Below are 20,109 nucleotides of genomic sequence, written 5' to 3' on the forward strand. Positions count from 1 at the left end.
GTGGTACACAGAAGGTTGCTGAAGGGACAAGAGAAGTCCAAAGAAAGGACAGAGGGGCAGGAAAAAGAAGCTGCCTCAGGTGAAACTTATAACTACTCCTTTGCCCATGGCCATATATAGCATCTATGAAATATGTTTAAAAGTAAACATCAATATCACTGTATGTTCTGCCTTATTTAGTTCTAAATGAAGCAGTGTTAATAGAAGCTTTTAACTACTAAAATCACCAAATTACAGATTTTTTCCACTTTTTAGCTGTGGTTTCTCACAAACCTATTTGACTTTGTTGGACTTAGACTGCTTGCTCTTGAGACGTAGATCTTTTCCCAGATCTTTTTGTTCTAGTTAGCCCTCTTTTTCTATTTACAGCTGGAAATATAACTAATGGCTTTGAACCTGGCTCTGAAATTACATGTTCTGCTTTTACAGCAATGATGACTTGCATAGAGTGTTGTGATCATTTCTTTATATTATGTCTCTCTGTTCACATAAATGTTAGCTGAATTCTTCCCATGGATGAAGTCTTGGTTTCACTTTTCACCCAAGAGATTGCTGTCACAGATGCTTATAAGGCATGCAGGGAACCTTCAAAGAAAGGTGTTAAAAAGTGGCAAGTAGCAACATTTATTGAGTTGATTTATTTGATTAAATAAGTAATACCATTTTCATAGTTGGGAAAGCATAAAATAATATTACTAATCATAAGATTTACAACATCTCTGATCCCAAACTATATTTTCCTTGCCATTTCATTTCCATCGTAAAAATGCCACTTTACCAACTCTGGAACAAAGCAGGTAGGACTCTTAAAGCATCTATTTTCTCCTTGTGTTTCTCTAGCTAGATTAGTTTCATTCATTACTCACGGACCATCCACACTGTTTAATATCATGTCTAAAATTTTGTCTAGAATGCTACAGCACACTCCACTAAATTCTCAGAAGGTTAATTTAAATAATAACTACTTTGTCATAACTGCATTGGCATTAGCCCTTGTAATAACCTGACAACTATGCCCTGACATATGAGTTAGAGAGTAAGTGCACATACTTAGATGGAAACAGTTGTACAACTTAGCAGGAAGGGGCAAATTGCACCAATGACATTATAATATATGGGAAGAAAAAGAGGGCAATTAATTGCCCTCGCACCTGACAGCAGGAGATGGAAAGTCTGGCCTCAGAGGCTGACCTCCCATTCAGACGTCGTTAGACACGATGGTGTCTGAATGCCGAAGGGTGAAAGTGAAGTTGCATTGCTTTATAACAATTAGATATACAGAGTATTTAAGTATTTCAGAAAAAAAACATTTGAGGGTTTGAAACGGAAGCTAAAGATCATCAGGTATTGTTAGAAAACAGTTTATTGGCATTGAAGTGTGTATTTAAATAACGGGGTCTTTATACGCTGAGTAGCAGGATTATTCCCGCCTGACAGGATGCCGGCTACCCCGTCCTGCCTGCTCCTCCTGCTCTCTGAGGGCAGTCTGAGACCAAGGTCAGCAAACTGTGCCTGAAGTTTTGAAACTCCTGCAGCTGGCCTGCTTATTTTCTTATTTCACATTTGTTCTTTTGTATCCATCAGGATATGCTTATTTTCACTTTATTCACTTACTAAGATAATCACTGAAGTGTAACGCAAACTGCACATGTATTGTTTAAACTAGTGCTTAAATTTCATCCAAGAGTTTTCTTGCTAATAGAGCAGCTACTAGTAAGTGAGATGGTGGGTTTTGCCCCGGTTGCAGCTCTCAGATGAATGTGACCGGCAGCCTACTTGAGTGCTTTGTCAGGTCAAGGGTAGCAAAGGTGTGGGATTACTGACATGAAGATCCTGTCCCAAGAAAGAGAACGCAGTCTCGTCGCAAGGTACAGATGATACGAGTGCTCCTGTGTATCAGGATTCAAGATAGCAATCTAGTAAGGAACACTCAAACTTTTTTTTTCAGACTTTCAGAGCAAATTAAGGGAACATTTCTTCATTCAAAGTGCTGATATCATTATTTCCAGCCTTGCATTATCTCAGTAATCCTGTCTGTGCCTACTTTCTATTTCTGTCATGCCTCTACTCACTAACAATGTCTGAGAAGACAGAAATACAAAGCTTTGAATCTTTATATTTTATCTCGGCTTAAATCATCAACATGGAATAATACATTAAAAACCATACTTCTTACTTGCCCAATTTAGATCCCCAAATCTATGCTGAAGAAGCATTGCACAAGAATCATATGAAGTATGCATGAGAGCCTCCTGGTTAGGTGAATGGTGACCAAACTTAGTGATGAGAGAGGGAAAGGAAATATCCCACTCAGAAGCAACCCCGTCAAACCTCCCTAAGTTAAGCTGCATCACCTCTAGTTTTGAATGCAGCTAAAGGACAGCAGCAGCAGAATACCTGAAATAATTAGGCCAGATATCTGCTATCCAGCCAGCTTTGGAAGGAGCCTCGGTGATAAGTAGATTTCCTGACAGCACCGAGACTCACTGAATGTCACCCCAAGCAGTGGCTCTCTAGGGGCCGTCACTGGCCACAAGGACTGATGCTCGTCCGTGCATGAATGATGGCCCTGGTATATAGTCCTCCAAGAAGCTTTGTGAGATCCCTTGAATGAAATAGCTGAGGAGGCGTTTCTTGTCACGTAAGAACACCGGTCTGTAATATACAGGAGAGTCCTGACATTTTCTTTTCTGACTGGGGAAACTATAAAAGTCTCATTCTTAAAATAAAACATTTGCTGAAATGCTTTGCTGCCTCTAAATCTAATTCAGGCTCATAAAGGAACATCCCAAGTTTTTCGCATAGACCAGGGCATATTCTGTGAAAGCCGAGTTAGGGCACTGTCCCTCACAGCATTTCAAACTAAAGCAAATAAAGGACAGTTAATGTTCAGTGGAGAATGGTATTTTGTTATGAGGGAACCAACTGACGCAGTAGGTTTGCTCCATCTGTAATTTGTGTTTTGGTGATCTCCCTTCATGTCAGTCTGCTGTCTCTTATGTCAACACCTAAATTCTTACCAATTTGCCCCAAAACAAATGACAAACATTAACTAGAGCTTGCCAGGCATGTAGTTCTGATGAGAATACTGTTTTTAGGAGAAAATTACCCCCAAAAGCCAGAATTTCTTATGTCCATATACTGAAACTAGCTTTGAAAGATTCCAAATAAAAGCACTAACAGGCTTTTCTGTATCTACGCAACCTGACAGTTTGTGATGCAATTTTGAAGATACATTTTTCAGATACCAAGTCTAAAGCTGAGCTCTTTCCATCTAATGATAATAAATTGCTAGAGAAATACCAACAATAGTAAATCAAATGAGTAAATAATCTTTAGGAAAGACATACATGATCTGTGGTGAAATATTTAGGAATGATTTTGTTGAGGAAAGCAATAGTTTGCAAGTTCTGAAAGAAATATGTAGGCATTGTTCTCAAGAGTGACGACAGTCTTTCAGCGTGGGGCTGGACTGATGTGACAAGCCTGAGCAACAAAAGTAAGATTTTACTGCCTTTTGTATTAGTTTAGACAAAGAAAACATGCAGCTGACACTGAGTGAACTGTAGATTTCTTTTTATTTTATGCATGGAATTTTATTATCGCTGGTGATACGCATGGTGGCAGGAATCCGATACGGCGTTTGAAACCCTGGGCAAGTATGTGGGCAGAGTCATTAAGCAGAACAATGGTTTTCGTGTTTTTTTGCTATCATTGCATGCATTCAATATGGAAAGAAATCTAAGAAAATAGGCAAGGAAATACCATTATATTCCATTTCAAAGTTGCCCTATGCTTTGAACTTCTAATAAGCATTAAAAAGATACACTTCTCTCTATTTCATGCAGTTATATTTTACCTATAACCATGCTGGAGTTAAAGAGAATAAACTACTGGGGGCTATTGCAGCCTGCTCTGTTTGCTAAATGTATTAGCAAGATGTGTTAGCAACTCGTCACGTAAATCCCTGTGTAAATGGTCAAAGCGTAAGCGTAGAGGTTGGTTAGAGACAGCCTTTATTCCAGATTGTGAACTTTGTGAAAAGCCTATGAGTTGTTCGTGGTTTTGTGTTTTTGTAGGAGCAACTCCGATGCCTTTTTTTTTGTCCATTTGTAGCTGATGCATTTCTGGGTTTGATGCAGTTTATAATTTATTTTTGTTATTTATCTGGCATATTAAAGGCAAGCATCATTCTGTTTTTCCTTTTTTAGATGGAAAAATCTTTCTCCCTGAAATTCTGATAGAAAATGTTAGCATGGATTTGTTCTAGTGTTATCATAGGTTATGGAGGACCAGCCGTGTGTTACATTTAAAAGTGCAATTTTGTGTCATCAGGTCAACTTTTAAAACCTCCCCATTTCAAATTATGCAGTGGAATAAAATAGTAGCCAGTGCAGGTCCTTCTTAAATACAGTATGCATAAACAACAGGTGTGCTGGATAATTGTTTTCTCATCATGGTGCATATTTCACACTCCATAACTCCCAAATGAAATACCAAAAGAATGCATAAAATTAGATGATTCAAAGATTTAGAGGGCTTCTCTTCATTGCGGCAAAGTGAAAATCTGTTGAAATTCTAAAGCAGTGTAGGAATATAATCATTATTATTACAGGTGTGTCATTTTTGTCTTATTGCACTAATGGAGCTAAATATGTAGTTCTTTTTGGTTATCTTAAAAAACTTTGAAATTTAAATGAAGGATAACAACTCAAAGAGTGTGTATATCGAATAAATAAGTATAAGATTAATTTAATCTGTATTGTTATTACATTCAGTACATGTAAATCTTCATCTATATTTTACTTATTTTATAACTGCCTTTTTTACTCTTTATTTAAGTATAGTGGCAGAATTTTAGCATCTGAAGCAATGTGGGACTGGGGCTCTTTTACTTAAAAGTAGGTGTAGTACCAGTAAGTACTCTACTTGATGACATTTAAGCTATTCAGATTTTATCAAGTCAGTGTAATTTGCTAGTAATTTTAAATTAATCTCTTATACATTCCCTTAGATGAATCCATCTAACATTATGCTAAGTGGTTTTTAGCACATAAGATTACTCAGATTTTCTGTTGCCATCTGTTACGAAAAAAATCTTTTTTTTGGCATATACTGGCATATACTCTGTATGTTTTGTATACTATTACGTATACTGCACATAGAAGAGAGGGGTGGTAATTAGAGTGAAATGTTGCTCATAACAAATCATAAAACACCTAGTGAACCAATCCCATCTTTTAGTATTGAATTTTACTAATACTCTCCTTTGTTTCCCAAATGACCTATCTTCTTTACTGATGGTTTGGATACTGGTGAGATTCAGATCCTCATCCAAAGGCTCTGACACTATTGACTAAATCTCTGTTGGCTCCGCTGAGAATGTGAAATACTGTATTGCAAGATAAAATCAGAGTGTGGATACTCAGTGAAACTAAAGAGTCCATTAATGCCTTAACTCTTAAATTACCATTTGGGTTTCTCTGTTGATGAGGACAAGCTAAAGGGAAAAGTTACCCTCATTAATCTTTTACCTGTCAGAAAGTTACCTGTCATTAAATCTTTTTGAATGTGATATTGACAGACATGAGTCTTACTGTATTTTTCGCATTTTTAGATGGCATTCGGGCTCCTTTCTGCCTCTGGATGTGAGGAAGCTGTGTTTCAGTAGTCACTTCCCAATGTCTGGGTGCAGGGAGGAGCAGTGATTTCTCTGTGTCCTGTTTGTGTTACAAGGGCATCGTGAACATTATGAATTAAACTCCAGCTTAATGCAATAGAAGTATGGAAACCAGCGTGTCAATGTAATGGCACCTTGAATTGATATCAGTGATTCAACACTCTCCAACAGATGCCCCCTCTTCAGTTCATCTTCCTGGTATACAGCTTCCGACACGAACTGCTTCCTTTTATAGTGTTTTGATTTTTTTTAATTTTTATATTCAGTCGTATTTTAAAAGCTGAAATATTCCATCTATTTTTTTAAAAGTTTACTTTTACTCATATCCCAATTTTTTCTCTAGATAAGTATTGTGTGCCTCTTCCTGTAGGGTAGATGCCTATGTGTGTAAGCACGATTACTGTAGGTTATGGACACTGTAAGTGTGAATGTGAATCAGAGATTAGCATTATATTTTCAATGCTCACTTAAATTTATTCCATAAAATGGTCCTTAGGAGATACTTGACAATAATTTGACATATGGGCTCTCTCAAGACGCAGAGAATTGCCTCAGCACTATTACCAGTTCATGGGGGAATAACAAATGGAATTAACCTTTAATTTAGGTCTATAGGTCTTTTATGCCCACAGAGGCAGATTCTCATGTATTCAGGCATTGTGCTGAGCTCTTCTAAAAAGAAGGCTACTTATGTGGTGCCGAACTGGGAGCTGACCCCTTTTGAAATTCCTCTATAGCACCTGCTAATATAATACCTGCTTTTATCTACAAGGCAAAACCAATCAGTTCACAAGGGCACCACTTCTTCCAAGCGCAGGCAGCTGCTGAAAGGCTCCGGAAGGCTCCCAGCCATCCAGGTTGGAGGTGCTTATGTTCATGCCACTTGGAGCCCCGGGCAGACGTGCTACTGGGTGCCCGTCAGAGATGTGGGAGCTGAACGGGCCAGGGAGCTGGAGAACCATCCTCCCTGCACCTGCATGGGGCACGATTCATCAGTAGGAACAAAAATACAGCTCTCCCCACTTCTTTGAATCGATGCCTTCTCTCTCTAGCAGGGTTGTCCATTTTAGGAGCTGGTCCTGGAGCTTTTTCAGAAGCGGGAAGCGGCTGGCACTGGTGTGGCACCGCACTCGGTGGTAGGCTCTCCAGGCCCCGCGGAGGGAGCAGGGCTTCCCCAAGGCTGCATGCAGGGACTTTCATGTCATCACATGCCAGGGCTTGGTACTCACCAGGCTGGTCCGGGTCCTCAACAGTGCTTAGACATCACCGTACCTTCCCTTGCAAGCGCAGAGTGTGGCCCAGGAGCGATGACGGACATTTCCCCTCTCCTGTTGCCTGAGGCTCCTCCTGGCTCCAGCAATATGAAGAAGAGGCAGGTCAAGTGAGGCCCTGGAGGGCACCAGCGGAGAGGTGAGGGCAGGGGCAGTGCCCGTCCTGGCCCTCCCGGCTCGCGTGGCTGTGCCCATGGCACAAGACCCCACATGTTTTCTCACCGCTCCCAAATGGTTCAGTGGGAGCGCAGAGGTCCGAAGCCAGAATTTGAGATGCTTATTCACACCTTCAAGTCTATGGAGTTGTACTCTGTCCTGCACACATGCCCTGTAATTTTTGTATATCCACATAAATGTTGCAGAAATTGAACTGCAGTTTGGAAATCCTATGGTCAGATTTAAGATTTTGCAGAACGACGTAGAACAACACACACACGCGCACACACACACACACACACACACACACACACACACACACACACACACACACACACACACAACGGAGATGTGCAGTCGTCGTGAAACTCTGGAAGCTTCATTTCTTAAAAGAAGCAAAAGTTTGAGAAATCTGTGGAACAATTCCTAACCTGGCAGAAATTCTCTTAATTTCAGTAGGGGAAGTAGAGCCAATAATTCGTATGAGCTGGGAATCTGCCCATTTCTTCCTTCTAAACCATTCCTCAAATGAGTGCTTTGAAGAAAAAGGATAGAATAAAGTACCTTGTATCCAGGCATTCAACAAAACCTTACAAAGGTTCTCCTTACTTGAAATTATTCTGTCAGAGCCAAAAACAATGCATTAGTGTTGGAGAGAAAATATGTATCTAAAAGCCTTTAAACTAACAATAAGGATATTTTTTGAAATCCTCCTACTACTTTTCCACTCTCTTCAGACCATCTGACATTTCAACAGTATTAAAAAAAAATGCGAAGGGATGGAGAAACCTTTCAAATGCATAACATTGAAGCAAGGAAAATATGGCTTGTTCAACATTAACCTTGATAAATTCATACTCTTGTCATTTAAATGAATGAACCTCTCCAGGGTCTAGCTTGCTGGACCTTGAGAAACAGCAATGAGGAAGGATTGTAAAAGTGGTGCTCATCTTCCTTGAATTATTTTTCTGAGTAAATGAATGATTTGAGTGAAAACCAAATGAGGATGAATCTCGCGCACTTGAATCACCTGTTCACAGCCAATGAACTTCCATGCAAAGCAGTGCTTACCCTCTTCTGTTGCCACGTATCGATCTAAATATCTTTCCTGAGCCTCGTCTCTGCTTTTCCTCCTACAGGCAAAAGGTTAGAGTTAGATAATAGTATTAATTTTCCAGACATCTGCACATGTTTTAATAGCCTTTAGAAGGTTTGAAATGGTTTCTGTTTGACCACCACAGGGCTAAAATACCATTAAGACCTAGATTGTAGCAATACATAACAATCATAGCCTTGTAGTTCAACCTGGCAATGGAAAAGCTAATTTATTTTATAGGGGATTTAAATTAATGTGATGAACTCCTCTCTTAACAGGAGCTGTAACCCCACTGTTGCAAAAGTAGCACGGCTATGTATATTTTGAAAATGAGATATAAGACTGCAGCAAACCTTGTGTATTTATTTGTTCTGTGTGCTTTGTGAGTGTGTGTTTGTGTGTGCACCTACTAGTACTTATCATTCCTGAGATCATGTTATTATTCTTTCCATCATCTTTTCATTCTTAGACTCATTGGGAAAAACGATGCTTAATAGATACAGGCCAGGCTCCAGTCTTAACTTTTTTTTTTTTTTTTTTTTTTTTTTTTTTTTTTTACCACCCTGAGAACTGGAATTTTCACGTGAGCAAAAGTTATTACTGTTAGGTAGATTAAGTTTAAAATAGCTTTTAAAATAGACATATGCAGCTAATAAGGATACTTTTGAAAATCTGTGAAAGCAATATCTAGATTTCAGACAGTTTTCATTTCCAGGTATATGCTAAGGGAAAGCTTCAGCTTATCCCATTATAAAGTGATAAAGCAGTATTTGATAGCAGCAGCTTCTGTGATAAAATGATCATGGCAGCACTGAGAAAGAATCTAATAAGGGAATTGATCTGTAGATTCCAATTCTGTAAGAGCCAACATCGATCAACATAAATGTCAATAACAAGAGCATATTGAGGTCTGCCTAATTCCTTTGGATGATTTTTGGGCAAAGTCAGAAAGTGAATGTGAAAATGAGTTTTAAACTGTAGGAATCAAAAACACAAAGACCAAAATTACATTGTGCTGCCAGGAATATCACTGGCTGTCATGGTATCAGCACTTCAGCAGTATGCTGAAATTAGTGGGTAGCATTTAATCAGATAATGATTGATAAGGGAGCACATATTGTATAAATGAGACTTAAACAGTAGTAGAGTACTTTTCATCGGTGTTTCCATGTTAAAGCATTTCTTGGGTACAGTCAAAAAATAAAAGACAGCTTACCTTTTTAGTGTTAAAGCATCGATACTGTGTGTAAGGCATGTCATAAAAGATTAATGGTATAGTTCTTCCTTGCGACAAAACTTTGAAGTATAAAATTGTTTTCTAGACTGATTCTGACTACCCCAAAATGTTGAAGAAAACTGGTTTTGTGTGTGAGTAATGTAACAAGATAAAGTGTCAGAATGTGCAGAACTGTCTGATGTTCGCATAATTCATGGCACCTACATGATGTTGGCACTCATTCAGCAAAGTGGAATTAACATATTAATTAATATTGGATCAATAGAAGGGTATTTATGAAAAGCATTTATTGCCTTTTGTACTAAATGAATGAGAAAAAAATACAAATAGATACTTAGTAAGAGGATTGACTGTTCTACAATACTTTTTTCACAAAACTGCCGTTGTGCCATACTCAAGGAGTCGTCCATGAACAAGCTCCTTGAAAACATTTATTTCATTAATTATTTACTTTCCGACTAGCTGATTATCAGGTCATTGGTGTAAACTGTTGACTTTATGGTAATTACAAACCACAGGGGACTCTATACATGTACTTTCCTAAGAAAATAAATTAGCTCATTTTATTATTACTGCCATATTTACAGACTCCTACCATAGTGCTATTAAAATGAGAACTAAAACTTTGGAGTCTCAGACTTGAAAACACTGATAGAGTTATAAAATGAAAACTAGGATCAGAGAGGATTACTTTGAGGTTTTCAATGCAACTTTTATTTAAAGCAGTTTATAAAAATTAATAAAAGTAGGGGATTTGGAAGAAGAGTAATTTTAGGCTTACGGTAATGTTGTCAACTCTCTGAAGAATACAGAGAGATTATGTTATTTATGTTTATGCATCAAATGTCTGACTAATACCTCCCAATTTATACCCTAGGACATCAGTTCTCAACCTCCTCAATTACTCTGGAATCTAATTCGCTGTTATTGCCTATCTCTAACTGGCTCGGTTATAACAGAGGGTAGCAAGCCTGTAGCATCTGAAGCAGATGCGGGCGAAACCTTTGTTTTATTCTTTGTGCTGGATTTGTCATGTTAACAGGATTTTCTGATGTAGTTCTAGCGCCCTAATCTTCCATACCAATGTTTGTAATATCATACCCGTGTACTTTGTCTTGGATGTTGTCTGTTAAGTCTCAGTAAACTCGCCTGGAGGATTTGCCAGCAAAACTGACAAACTACTGTTAATGCCATGTTTGAATGTCAAGTCTAGCATCTTCTGTAGCAGCAGACTTCTAGTTTTTTAGCAACTTCACCCCAACAGGAGGGAAAAACATCAAAAACAAATGGAAAAAAGATTAGAACTTACATGGAGGTATGGAAGTATTTTTATTAGATTAATGGAAAATCAAATCCACTTGACTTGACAAAATTTCTGGAATAGCTGGAAGCTGCCTTTTTTGTACTAAGAAATGGTTTAGCTTACTAAAATGTATTTTACACTTAATCCTTTAATATTCATTTTACGTATAACTCTTCCTGCTGTTAACACTGAGCAATATTGTAAGCTTGTGATTCTGTTTGCTGTTTCCCACAGCTGTTGGTAAGACCAATAAATGAGTGTCCAGCTGCTTGGTCATGCCCCTGTGGGGGTTGTGCTGAGGTTCGCTTGTCTCAGTGGATCACTGTGGATCACTGTGGACCACCCACCCTACCATGGGGAAGGGAGGAGCAACTTGGACAGTCAAAGGCTGTTAGTTTCCTACTTTAATTTTAGCCCTAATTCTGTGCTTCAGCTCAGCCTGGCAGTAGGAGAAAGGAGTTACCAGACAAGTTGAGTGCATCTCGCACGTTCTCCCAGACATCCCGTGTGACCGAAAGATTTGTCCCCTGTCTCTAGGGAATGCCCTGCAGCCGGGACCAGGGCCACAACGGGGCTGTGGTGACCCTCTGGTTGCTCCCATGCTCCACTTATACCTTGCCCTTTCCTTTTCCCTTGGCTGCTCGCTGATGCAAAACGTTGGTGCTTAAGGAACTTCGCACGTGCAGATTGACTGGTCCCTTTTGCTGTATGTACAAGGGAAAATATGAGTCTGAATATTGGTTGCAAAATACCCTTATGTAGGCAAAGCTGTTTGCTTTACAGTAAACATGTAACAAATTTATAAGCAAAAGACTTAAATCCAAAAGTGTGGAACGTGGAGCGAGAAAAATTCATATCTGATCCTAGAGTTTCTTCCCTTGAAAACGCTGAACTATTTTTTCCATTTCTAGGAATAACAGCTCTGTTTTTCCTTCATCATCTAATGCTTGCTCTCTTTTTTCACACACTAGTGAGAATCTAGAGACATACACCTATATGGACATTTCTGTGTAGCCTATAATAGAAGGCCACATTTTACTTCCAGAACCGGTGCAAAAAATCACAGTATTTAACTTTCTCCTTCTGGTCAGGAACATGTGAAAACATGAGCGTTGTATTACTGTGCATAGGGCACCTTACCCTTAAAGGCAGCCCTGAAAAGTGGTAGCAAAAGTCTGCGGTAACTTTACATTGATAGAATAAATAATGGTTGCAAAGTGGATTATTAGAGAATTAGGAGGAAAAGAACACAGGAATTTCCACCATGAAATACCCTTGAAATTGCCCTAAAGGGTATAGATATAAAAATGAATTTGAGGTGGCATATGCCATGCACAATAACTCTACTGGGAAACTGTCTTTCTTCACATTCAATTAACTGCTGGAAAGATGAAGGAAAATTCCTAACTAAGCTAGTTAACTGGTGGAAAGTGCTCAGTATGCGAATTGCTATTGCCGTTATAAACTGTGAAAATGGAAAAAATAATTTTCTTTGTTTTTACTACAAAGTTAAATAGTATATTGTGATGGCCATGAAGTTCTCTTTGTCTGAAGTGAATAGTAGGAAAGCAGGACATGATTCTGATCTGAATATAATTTCCAAGAGCTGAAATAAGTATTATATTTTCATGGCATCAATTATACATAATAAAACACCAGGCATTGCTGTATATGCATGGTATACAATTTCAAGTACATTTCCTTTATTTCACTACACTTTTGTTTCATATTTATCTATTTTATATTGACAACCGCTTGTTTTGCTCTCTTTAGAAAGCAGATTTGCCATATGCCAAATGCATATGTATTACAAACTTATTTGTCTAAGTATGAAATCTGTTTGCACATTCTCAGGTTGAACTCCATTTTATCATTATTTCTAGTTTTTCCTTATACTTAACTTGCCCCTTTATTTCAGAGGATTTGGTGTATGAAAAGTTCGCACTTAATACTTTGATTAGCGAGCGATCTGAATTAAGTTAATATCTAATAGAATAGGTGAAAGATGTCTTCTCTTCTGCATCTGAACATCCCTCTCCAGTGTATCTAAGGGCTGAAATAAAAAGCAGGATTCACTTTTGTAGCAGATGATATTTTGGCATGAACTAATATTAGGTAAAATGCATACCTAATCATAAGGTTTTCTCGGTTCTGCTGTCTTCTCTGGTATAAAGGCAATGTGGCAGAGTGTTAAGACCCTTGAAACTAAAGCTCGTCCTAGAAGTCATTATTCCATAGCTGTGCTCTGCGTCTGATGGATGTAAGTTAAAGATGAACAAGGGAAGGAGGAATAGTGAGACAGGGGAGACCATAAACCAAATCACCTAGAAACAGTCCTCTCCTTTTATGAGCCTCTGTCACACCTATAAAGAGACCACCATATTAGCACTCTTCTTGGGTTACACATGTTTTTGCATGTTTTTGGTAGAGTTACTGAATTTAGTACGTTGCGGACAGAGTGGGAACGGTGGTGTTGCTGCCTGTGCCTTTAAGAGGAGTCTGCTTTGGGCAGAAAATTATTAAAAATGTGGGGTGTGAAGACTGCAAACATTTACAGCTCCAGCGCAGAGCACCGAGGAGGAAAAAGTCCTCTCTGAAAACGTCTCCACAATTTCTTTCCTGTGAATGATGGGCTTTGGCTCATGTGAGAAAAGCAAAGCCAATTGATTTAATAGCAATTAACTCATCCAATATTGGAGAGCCGCATACAGTTTGGCATAATTCATTGAAAACTGCTCTGGCAACGCTGCAGGCTATTAGACAGTTCAGAAAAAGAGAAGAGATGGGAACTGATAGATGCTCTGTACGGATACAGTCGAGATGCACACGAGTTCGGGGAGTCTCCCTTTAACGCTGCCTCATGCCAGGAGGTAGTAGCCCTCCTTCATCTTCCTAGAAAACCGCAAGGAAGAGATTGCTGGGGGAGAAAAAAACAGCTTGCTGGTTGATGGATTGGTCATCTGCCTGCCAGATAATTGTATTTCCTATTGCACCTGGTATAATAGGTTTCCACCTAAATTATCAATTACTTTGTTTTTTACGGGGCTTACAGGAGTTAATCCTGACTTTGAAGCATGTTGCTCCATCTCTGCTAAAACTGAACGAAGCAGGAGAGAGCCCTGGTAACAGAGGCCGGGAAATTGCCTTTGCCGCGGTGCTCGCGCAGACCCCGGAGGAGCCGGGTGGCCGGGGGTCCCGGCCATCTCAGTGCACGAGGGCTGGAGCACGTAACACTTGGCTTTGCAGCTGTAACATTTTAGCTTTGTATTTAAGTATTCTAGCTTTGTATTTAAGTATTCATACAAACTGCTGTGTTCTGTGAAGGCCGTTCTGCGTTGTGGTCTACCTTTTGTTGCCCTGGAACGTAGCGTCGGCAGCGATTTTAATATTGTATTATTTGCAAGGCAGCGGGAACTCCGTGATCTAGACTGTGTCATCTGAAAATAGCCATGGTGTGTAAAGCACGCAGCACATTTTGCTTCTCTGAGAAGAAACCAAGATACATAGTTAGCACAATCTGTTACTTCATTTTAAATGGATCCTTACTGAAATTTTTAAGAAATAGTGCATTTTTCCCTATTTTTGAACTAGCAAATGGAGAAGGAAGAAAAAATAAAGAGAAACAATTTTCTTATCATTTTTCTTTTGTAATTGGATGACTTGCTTCAGTGCTGTGTGACTATGTTTAATTAACGATCTACCTCAGACTTGGTTAGGTGGTTTGTTAATGCGAGGCATTGCGCTGGCCGTGTGTCCGTTCCGGTTTATTTGCATGTGTGGGGGGAGTATCTCCAGCGTGAGGAGCTTTGGTTTGATACAGAAATATAATCACATTATACATCTTGGGAAGGCACTTTCCTTCTGTGTTAATTATTTTAGCCTGCCGATTCACCTTTATTATTATAGTTTTTTAGAGTCATAGAGTCTAATGCTAGGTGAGATCCTTGGAGCGTCGCATGACCTGTGGGTAGCACAGCCTTTCCCTTCCCTTCACCGAGCTGTTGTGGAAGGAGCCCCGTCCTCAGGGGGTTTTACCGTGTGCTGTGCTGAGGGATGTTTGATCACTGGTGAATTTTCTTGGAGAATTGTTTCTATTTAGTGCTGTTTCTAAAGCGTTAGATCTAAGCGGGCTGGTCTCTGGTCTTAGGTCTGATCTGGACAATAACAGCAGCACACTGAGCTCTGCTGGATGGCATTATATGGAGATAGATACATATTTTTTTCTCCTTGTTGAGACGCATGTATGTTGCCGGTTAAGTAATGAAATATTTAAAATGCTTTGCGTGGGAAAATGTGAAGAAAGTTTTACAAATGCAAAGCTCCTATAGCACTATTTCTAGGATACTTCTTTGGAGAAAATAGATGCTCAAGTATTCATCCACCTCAGATGTCCCCAGTCACCAGCTCTAATGCATGGATCCAGCCATAGGAATTTGCACTAAAACATTTGTGAAAGCAGAAATCGGGTGATTGGTTTCACTGGGGAAAGTAATTCCTCTGCAAAGGGCAAGTACAACACCTGTTCATAACATCAGTGGCTCCCGTTTCTGAAAAAAATGGAATTTTCTGGTGGTTCAACTATACAGTTGGGATTATTGTCAAGAATAACACATGTACTAAGTCAGTAAACCTGTGAGCTTGGGAAGGCTTTTCACCCAGAGCAAATCTTGAGCAAACACCTGACAGCAGCTCTAATAGTTACATCCTAAAGGGTGCACACTGAATAGCTAGGGGATAGACATCACCGACGTCAAAAAACACATACCCTGGATGCAGTTAATATGTCTAATGAAAAGCGCATTGGATACTGAGTGCTCATAGCACTTTAATCTATTCAATAATATTCTGGACAAAATGTGATTATACCAAACATTGATCATTGAAGCTATTTCCCATAATCTGCCTGCAACAGGATCATACCTGCTAAAGAGTCACTGTATGAAACCTAGATGAATATGCAACTCTTGAGAAATCACTCCCAAATTAAGAATTAGTGGTTACAAAAACATTACTAAATTGCCTAGGATAGATGTCCTGTTTTCCTTTTTGAGGTCCTTTTTCCCTGATTTCAGTGGGCTATGAGTCAGATCTGTAACGTCTGTAACATGATATGTTGGTCCCATGACTGACAAGTCGGCGGATATTTCTTCTTTTGAAGTCATCAGCCAAGGTGTTTACATAAATCATGGATTTCATTGAAACTGCAATTAAAGCAACTCAGGCTTAATGCACACTGAAAGCCTTGGTAATTAGCGTACAGGTGAATATGAGGGAAATGGCACCAGTTTAGCCATCCTCCCAAGCAAAAGTGAAATAAAGTACTGTGTATGTAATCGAACAACGTGTGAATATTAATACGCAAAATCCTCTGAGTCCCTAGTTCCCTGATGCAATTATTTTCTATTCACATTAATTGTTCCTAACAGATGACATTAATGACTTTGAGTTAAAATGTGTGCAAGGGAGGCCTTCACCAGATCAATTCTGTTTAAAAATAGGGTCACTTTTACAATCATTCACTCAAGATGTAACATTGCCTAAATAAAACAACATTAACATCTTGACTGATTTATAAATGTTAATTTTGTAGTTCATTTTTTTGCTTTTTTTCCTGGAACCTGTCAAACACTAGGGATAATGGTGGGATTCATGTTCATTTGTCATTGCTACATGTGGAATAGTGATAAGTTGCAAAACAATGGCTGGGAGAAAAAGTAGTTTGTTTTAGCTGAAGAATCATCTGTTCTTCCTAGAGGAAGTCCTGGACAAAGTAAGCGTGAAAGCAACCTTTCAAATTAGAACAAATCCTCTTTTACCCCAGGGTCTTCATTTCCCTTGAAATTTAACCGCAGAGTTTGGAGTTTTAAAAATGCTGATCTGTTGCATATCTGACAAACGTTTATGCTTTGGTCATTCCCTTCTACCCCCCAGAAACTCCATTCACGCATCTTAGATCTCTCATCTGGGGATTTGCTTTCAGAAGTAGAGAGAAACAGAAGCTTGGTGCAATCTCGAACTGCTGATGCTCAGATTCATGTGAGTTTTTGTGCTGTCCTTGTCTCCCTCGCCGGGACCCTTTGCTTTTTTCCGCTGAAGTGTGATGTCATGGGTGAGCCATAAAGCTGATCTTTGAATCCAAACACAGTTGAGGCAGATAACAATACTTCTTCTTCCTTCTGTTCCCTGAAATTCAATATTGTGTCCTCAGTTGATATAGTAAGCAGATAGTGTCAGTCTGTGCAAAAAAGCATAAATCTTAGCAATGTCCCCAAGATACCTTTTTGGGTATTGATTACATCTCAGAATCTCTGAGAAATGGTCAAGGAGCTTTTTATTAAAGCCCATGCACCGTATTATTCATCCTACTTTTATGATATATTATGTATGAACTTTTAAAAATTCATGGGCTCTGCATTTTTTTTTCAGATGACGTTTGCTTTGTGCTTATTTGGCAAAACTTTAGCCAGTGTGGCTTTCATGTTTCATTGTCAAAGAGAAAAGTAGTTTAAAAAACAAAAGTCACATAAAGAGAGAGGGAAGTGAATAACGTTGAACCTGTCTGTGCCTTTGATCTTGAAGTATAGTAGTGTCAACAGAAATGTAATCTGCTTTGTAATACATATTTTGATGAAAAGGCATTGTTTCAAAGGTTCACAAAGATGCTAATGACCCTTTGCATAATACGTAATTTAGCGTTCAGGTTAGACTTTTCTGAGTATATAGTTTTGTCTCTATAATTGTTTGATTCTTTCAATTCTCTGTCATTTTAGTAACAATTATGTGTTTAAATTGCAATATTGCAGTCAAGCTTTTGTATGCTGATTTCATTAAAGATGATGATTTAAAATTCATGATCACAAAAAATGCAAATTCCATAATGTCAGTTAATTAACCCATATGCAAGTTAAATATATTTAATTGATGCCTCATAAACATACTATTTAAAGTTCTTTCTCAGAGAATAAAGGCAAATTGCAGGAGAAAATTCCAGGCCCTTTCTAATTATATTAATGCAATCTAGAAATTGGGTAGATATCCTACTTCAGAGTCTCTAATTACATGAATTTTTCTTTTACAGGTTTCTCATCTGCTAAAACAATAAAAATGATTACTGTAATATCCTGCTCTTTTGCTTTCCCTAGATAACTGTCTGTTTTTTCCCCACTGCTGAAACTCTGGGAGCAAATGCCTTTCTCTTTCTTTTTGGTGCAAAGGAAGGGGATGCGAGTGAGGGGACGGAAAGGCCCGCGGACTAGCTGAAGGTGGTAGGAAGGGGAGGCAGGGCTTTAGAGCACGCTGTGATCTCCTCTTTTCTCGTGCTGGAGATTCTTACAGGAAAGGATTTTACAGGCATCCTTCCCTTAAACACTGATGCCTGGGACGTAGCCTAGTGTAAGGTCTCCCGTAGGAGCCAGGATGCCAGCAGTAGTGATTTGTATCAACAAAGCAACAAAGTCCATCTCTGAGGCGAAAACAGAGGCATCATCTTGCCTCTGATGCAGGAACCAGTATTGCTCGCAGATCTGGAGGATTTAATGGCTGTTGCTCCCGCCTGGGTTTGACTTCTTGGGAGAACATGTACCAATAACTCCCAGAGGTGAAACTTGCTCTTGCTCCCTCTAAATGATGTTCCCATTCAGAGGCTTTGCCTGTGACAGAGAAAAATGATGTGCCCTGTAGTTACGTTTGTCAAAACCAGAACATTATTATGTCAGCTGAGCAATGAACAGCTGTACTGATGAACTCCTCAGCAGGAAAAATTCTGCTCCCTGCCATTTAACTGAGAACAGGTTCAGCCCTAGTGCTAATAAATGGGAGGAAAATGAAAGAAGATAGCAAAAGTCCAGCAAACACATTCGTGTATGAGAAGTGCCTACAAACTAAGTATGTTTTCCCAAGATTTGCATGAAGAGGCTGTGTGTCTACTGTATATACAGTTTTGGTAATTGTTTTGTGGATTCTATAACTCTAGATTTCTTTGTGTCTTCCTGAATATAAAAGTAAAATTTTCATCTAAGCAAAACTAATTTAGGCTGTAATACATACATACAAAAAAAACCCAATAAATATTCTTGGGGGCTGCAAGATTATTTTCTGCCTTAATGAAATTCAAAGCAAAGTTTTATAAAAATGCAGGCATGTCGCTCTGTCTGGCATTCCTGGTAATTAAAAAGATGTCTGATTCTGTAAGGAAACCAGAGAAGAGCATAACAACAGAAGAGCGCAGGCACTTAACATTAAGAAAGCTCTAGCATTGTTAGGCACAAGAGTATCAGTTTGAAAACAAATTAAAGGCGTCCTAGATACTCCTACAGAGGTTTAATATTTTACCTAAAGTGCTATCTGCTCTTCATTACTCTCTTCCTCAAAGCTGGCACTTAGTCACAGTCAGCTGAAATTGCATTTGGAGAGGGGCGATAACTACACAAGTACTAAAGGCAGCCATAAAGTGTCAATAAATTGCATAAGCAAGAGGCTTCAGCTGTCGGGGAGTGACACCAAGATGGATTGTCCTACGTCAGAGAGTTTCTTAGACAAAGCTTTGAACTAGATAGGAAACCAAAATTAGACTGTAACGGAGAGATTCCATTCTCAGTGGACATTCTGGTTGGGACACTAAATTAATTTACCTTGCCCAGTGTGTAGAGCCTCATCTGTTACATTGCAGGGCTATAATGCAGTTGTCAAGATGTACTTGTACTCTTATAACTTTGTTTTCTGTATCTTACTGAAGCACGCTGCTTACGTACAAAGCATAATTCAAATAGACTCAAAATAATCTTTAGCAAAAGCAGAATACTGGTTCAAGAATAAAGAAAGAAACATGGAAGATTGCGGATTTTGTCCCCAATAGATGAAAAATGTAGCAATTTTTACTTTAGTTCTCTGTATTAATTTCCCCAGATGCTAATGGCATAATATGAAAGTGCAGGTAACTTATTTGCTGGGTTTTGTCCTGCTTAATCAGGGGGAAGAAAAATGATCGTTTTCCAGCCATGAGATATTTGTATTTCTTCTCCTGTTTTAGGAGTGCCAGCAGAATGTGAAATCCAGTATACCTGTCTTGAAATGCCAGAGTCAATTAAATATGACAGGTCCTAGCCGCCTGTATCCCCGGAGCAGCTGCAGCAGCAGTGAACTCTCCCTCTCGAGTGCTTGCAGTGAATATTCCAGTGGTTCCTCCTACACTTGGAACGATGGGAAAACATGCAGCAAAAGGGTAAATCAAATTAATTTGCTTCGTTTATTAGCTTAAGTTCATCTGAAGCAAGATTAATTGAATGGCTGACTGTTTTTGAAATATTTTTTTCTTCTCTCCTATATATTTAAAACAGTTGTCACTACACTCACTGAGTCCTCTCTCCC

General features: G+C 39.0%; 1 protein-coding gene across 7 annotated transcripts in view; it reads left to right on the forward strand.

Annotated features, from left to right (window-relative positions):
- Positions 1 to 20,109, forward strand: part of NCKAP5 (NCK associated protein 5) — a 254,060-nt gene that overhangs the window by 169,838 nt on the left and 64,113 nt on the right. For 6 of the 7 annotated variants that reach the window (XM_064514629.1, XM_064514631.1, XM_064514632.1 and 3 more), the window contains 2 exons: positions 16,675 to 16,779; positions 19,772 to 19,963. In XM_064514629.1, coding sequence (XP_064370699.1) covers positions 16,675 to 16,779; positions 19,772 to 19,963 — 297 coding nt within the window. The remainder of the gene's footprint in view (positions 1 to 16,674; positions 16,780 to 19,771; positions 19,964 to 20,109) is intronic. The other variant, XM_064514633.1, reaches the window with a different exon arrangement.

This window comes from Dromaius novaehollandiae, chromosome 7, assembly GCF_036370855.1.
Source record: "Dromaius novaehollandiae isolate bDroNov1 chromosome 7, bDroNov1.hap1, whole genome shotgun sequence".
Classification (NCBI taxonomy): domain Eukaryota; kingdom Metazoa; phylum Chordata; class Aves; order Casuariiformes; family Dromaiidae; genus Dromaius; species Dromaius novaehollandiae.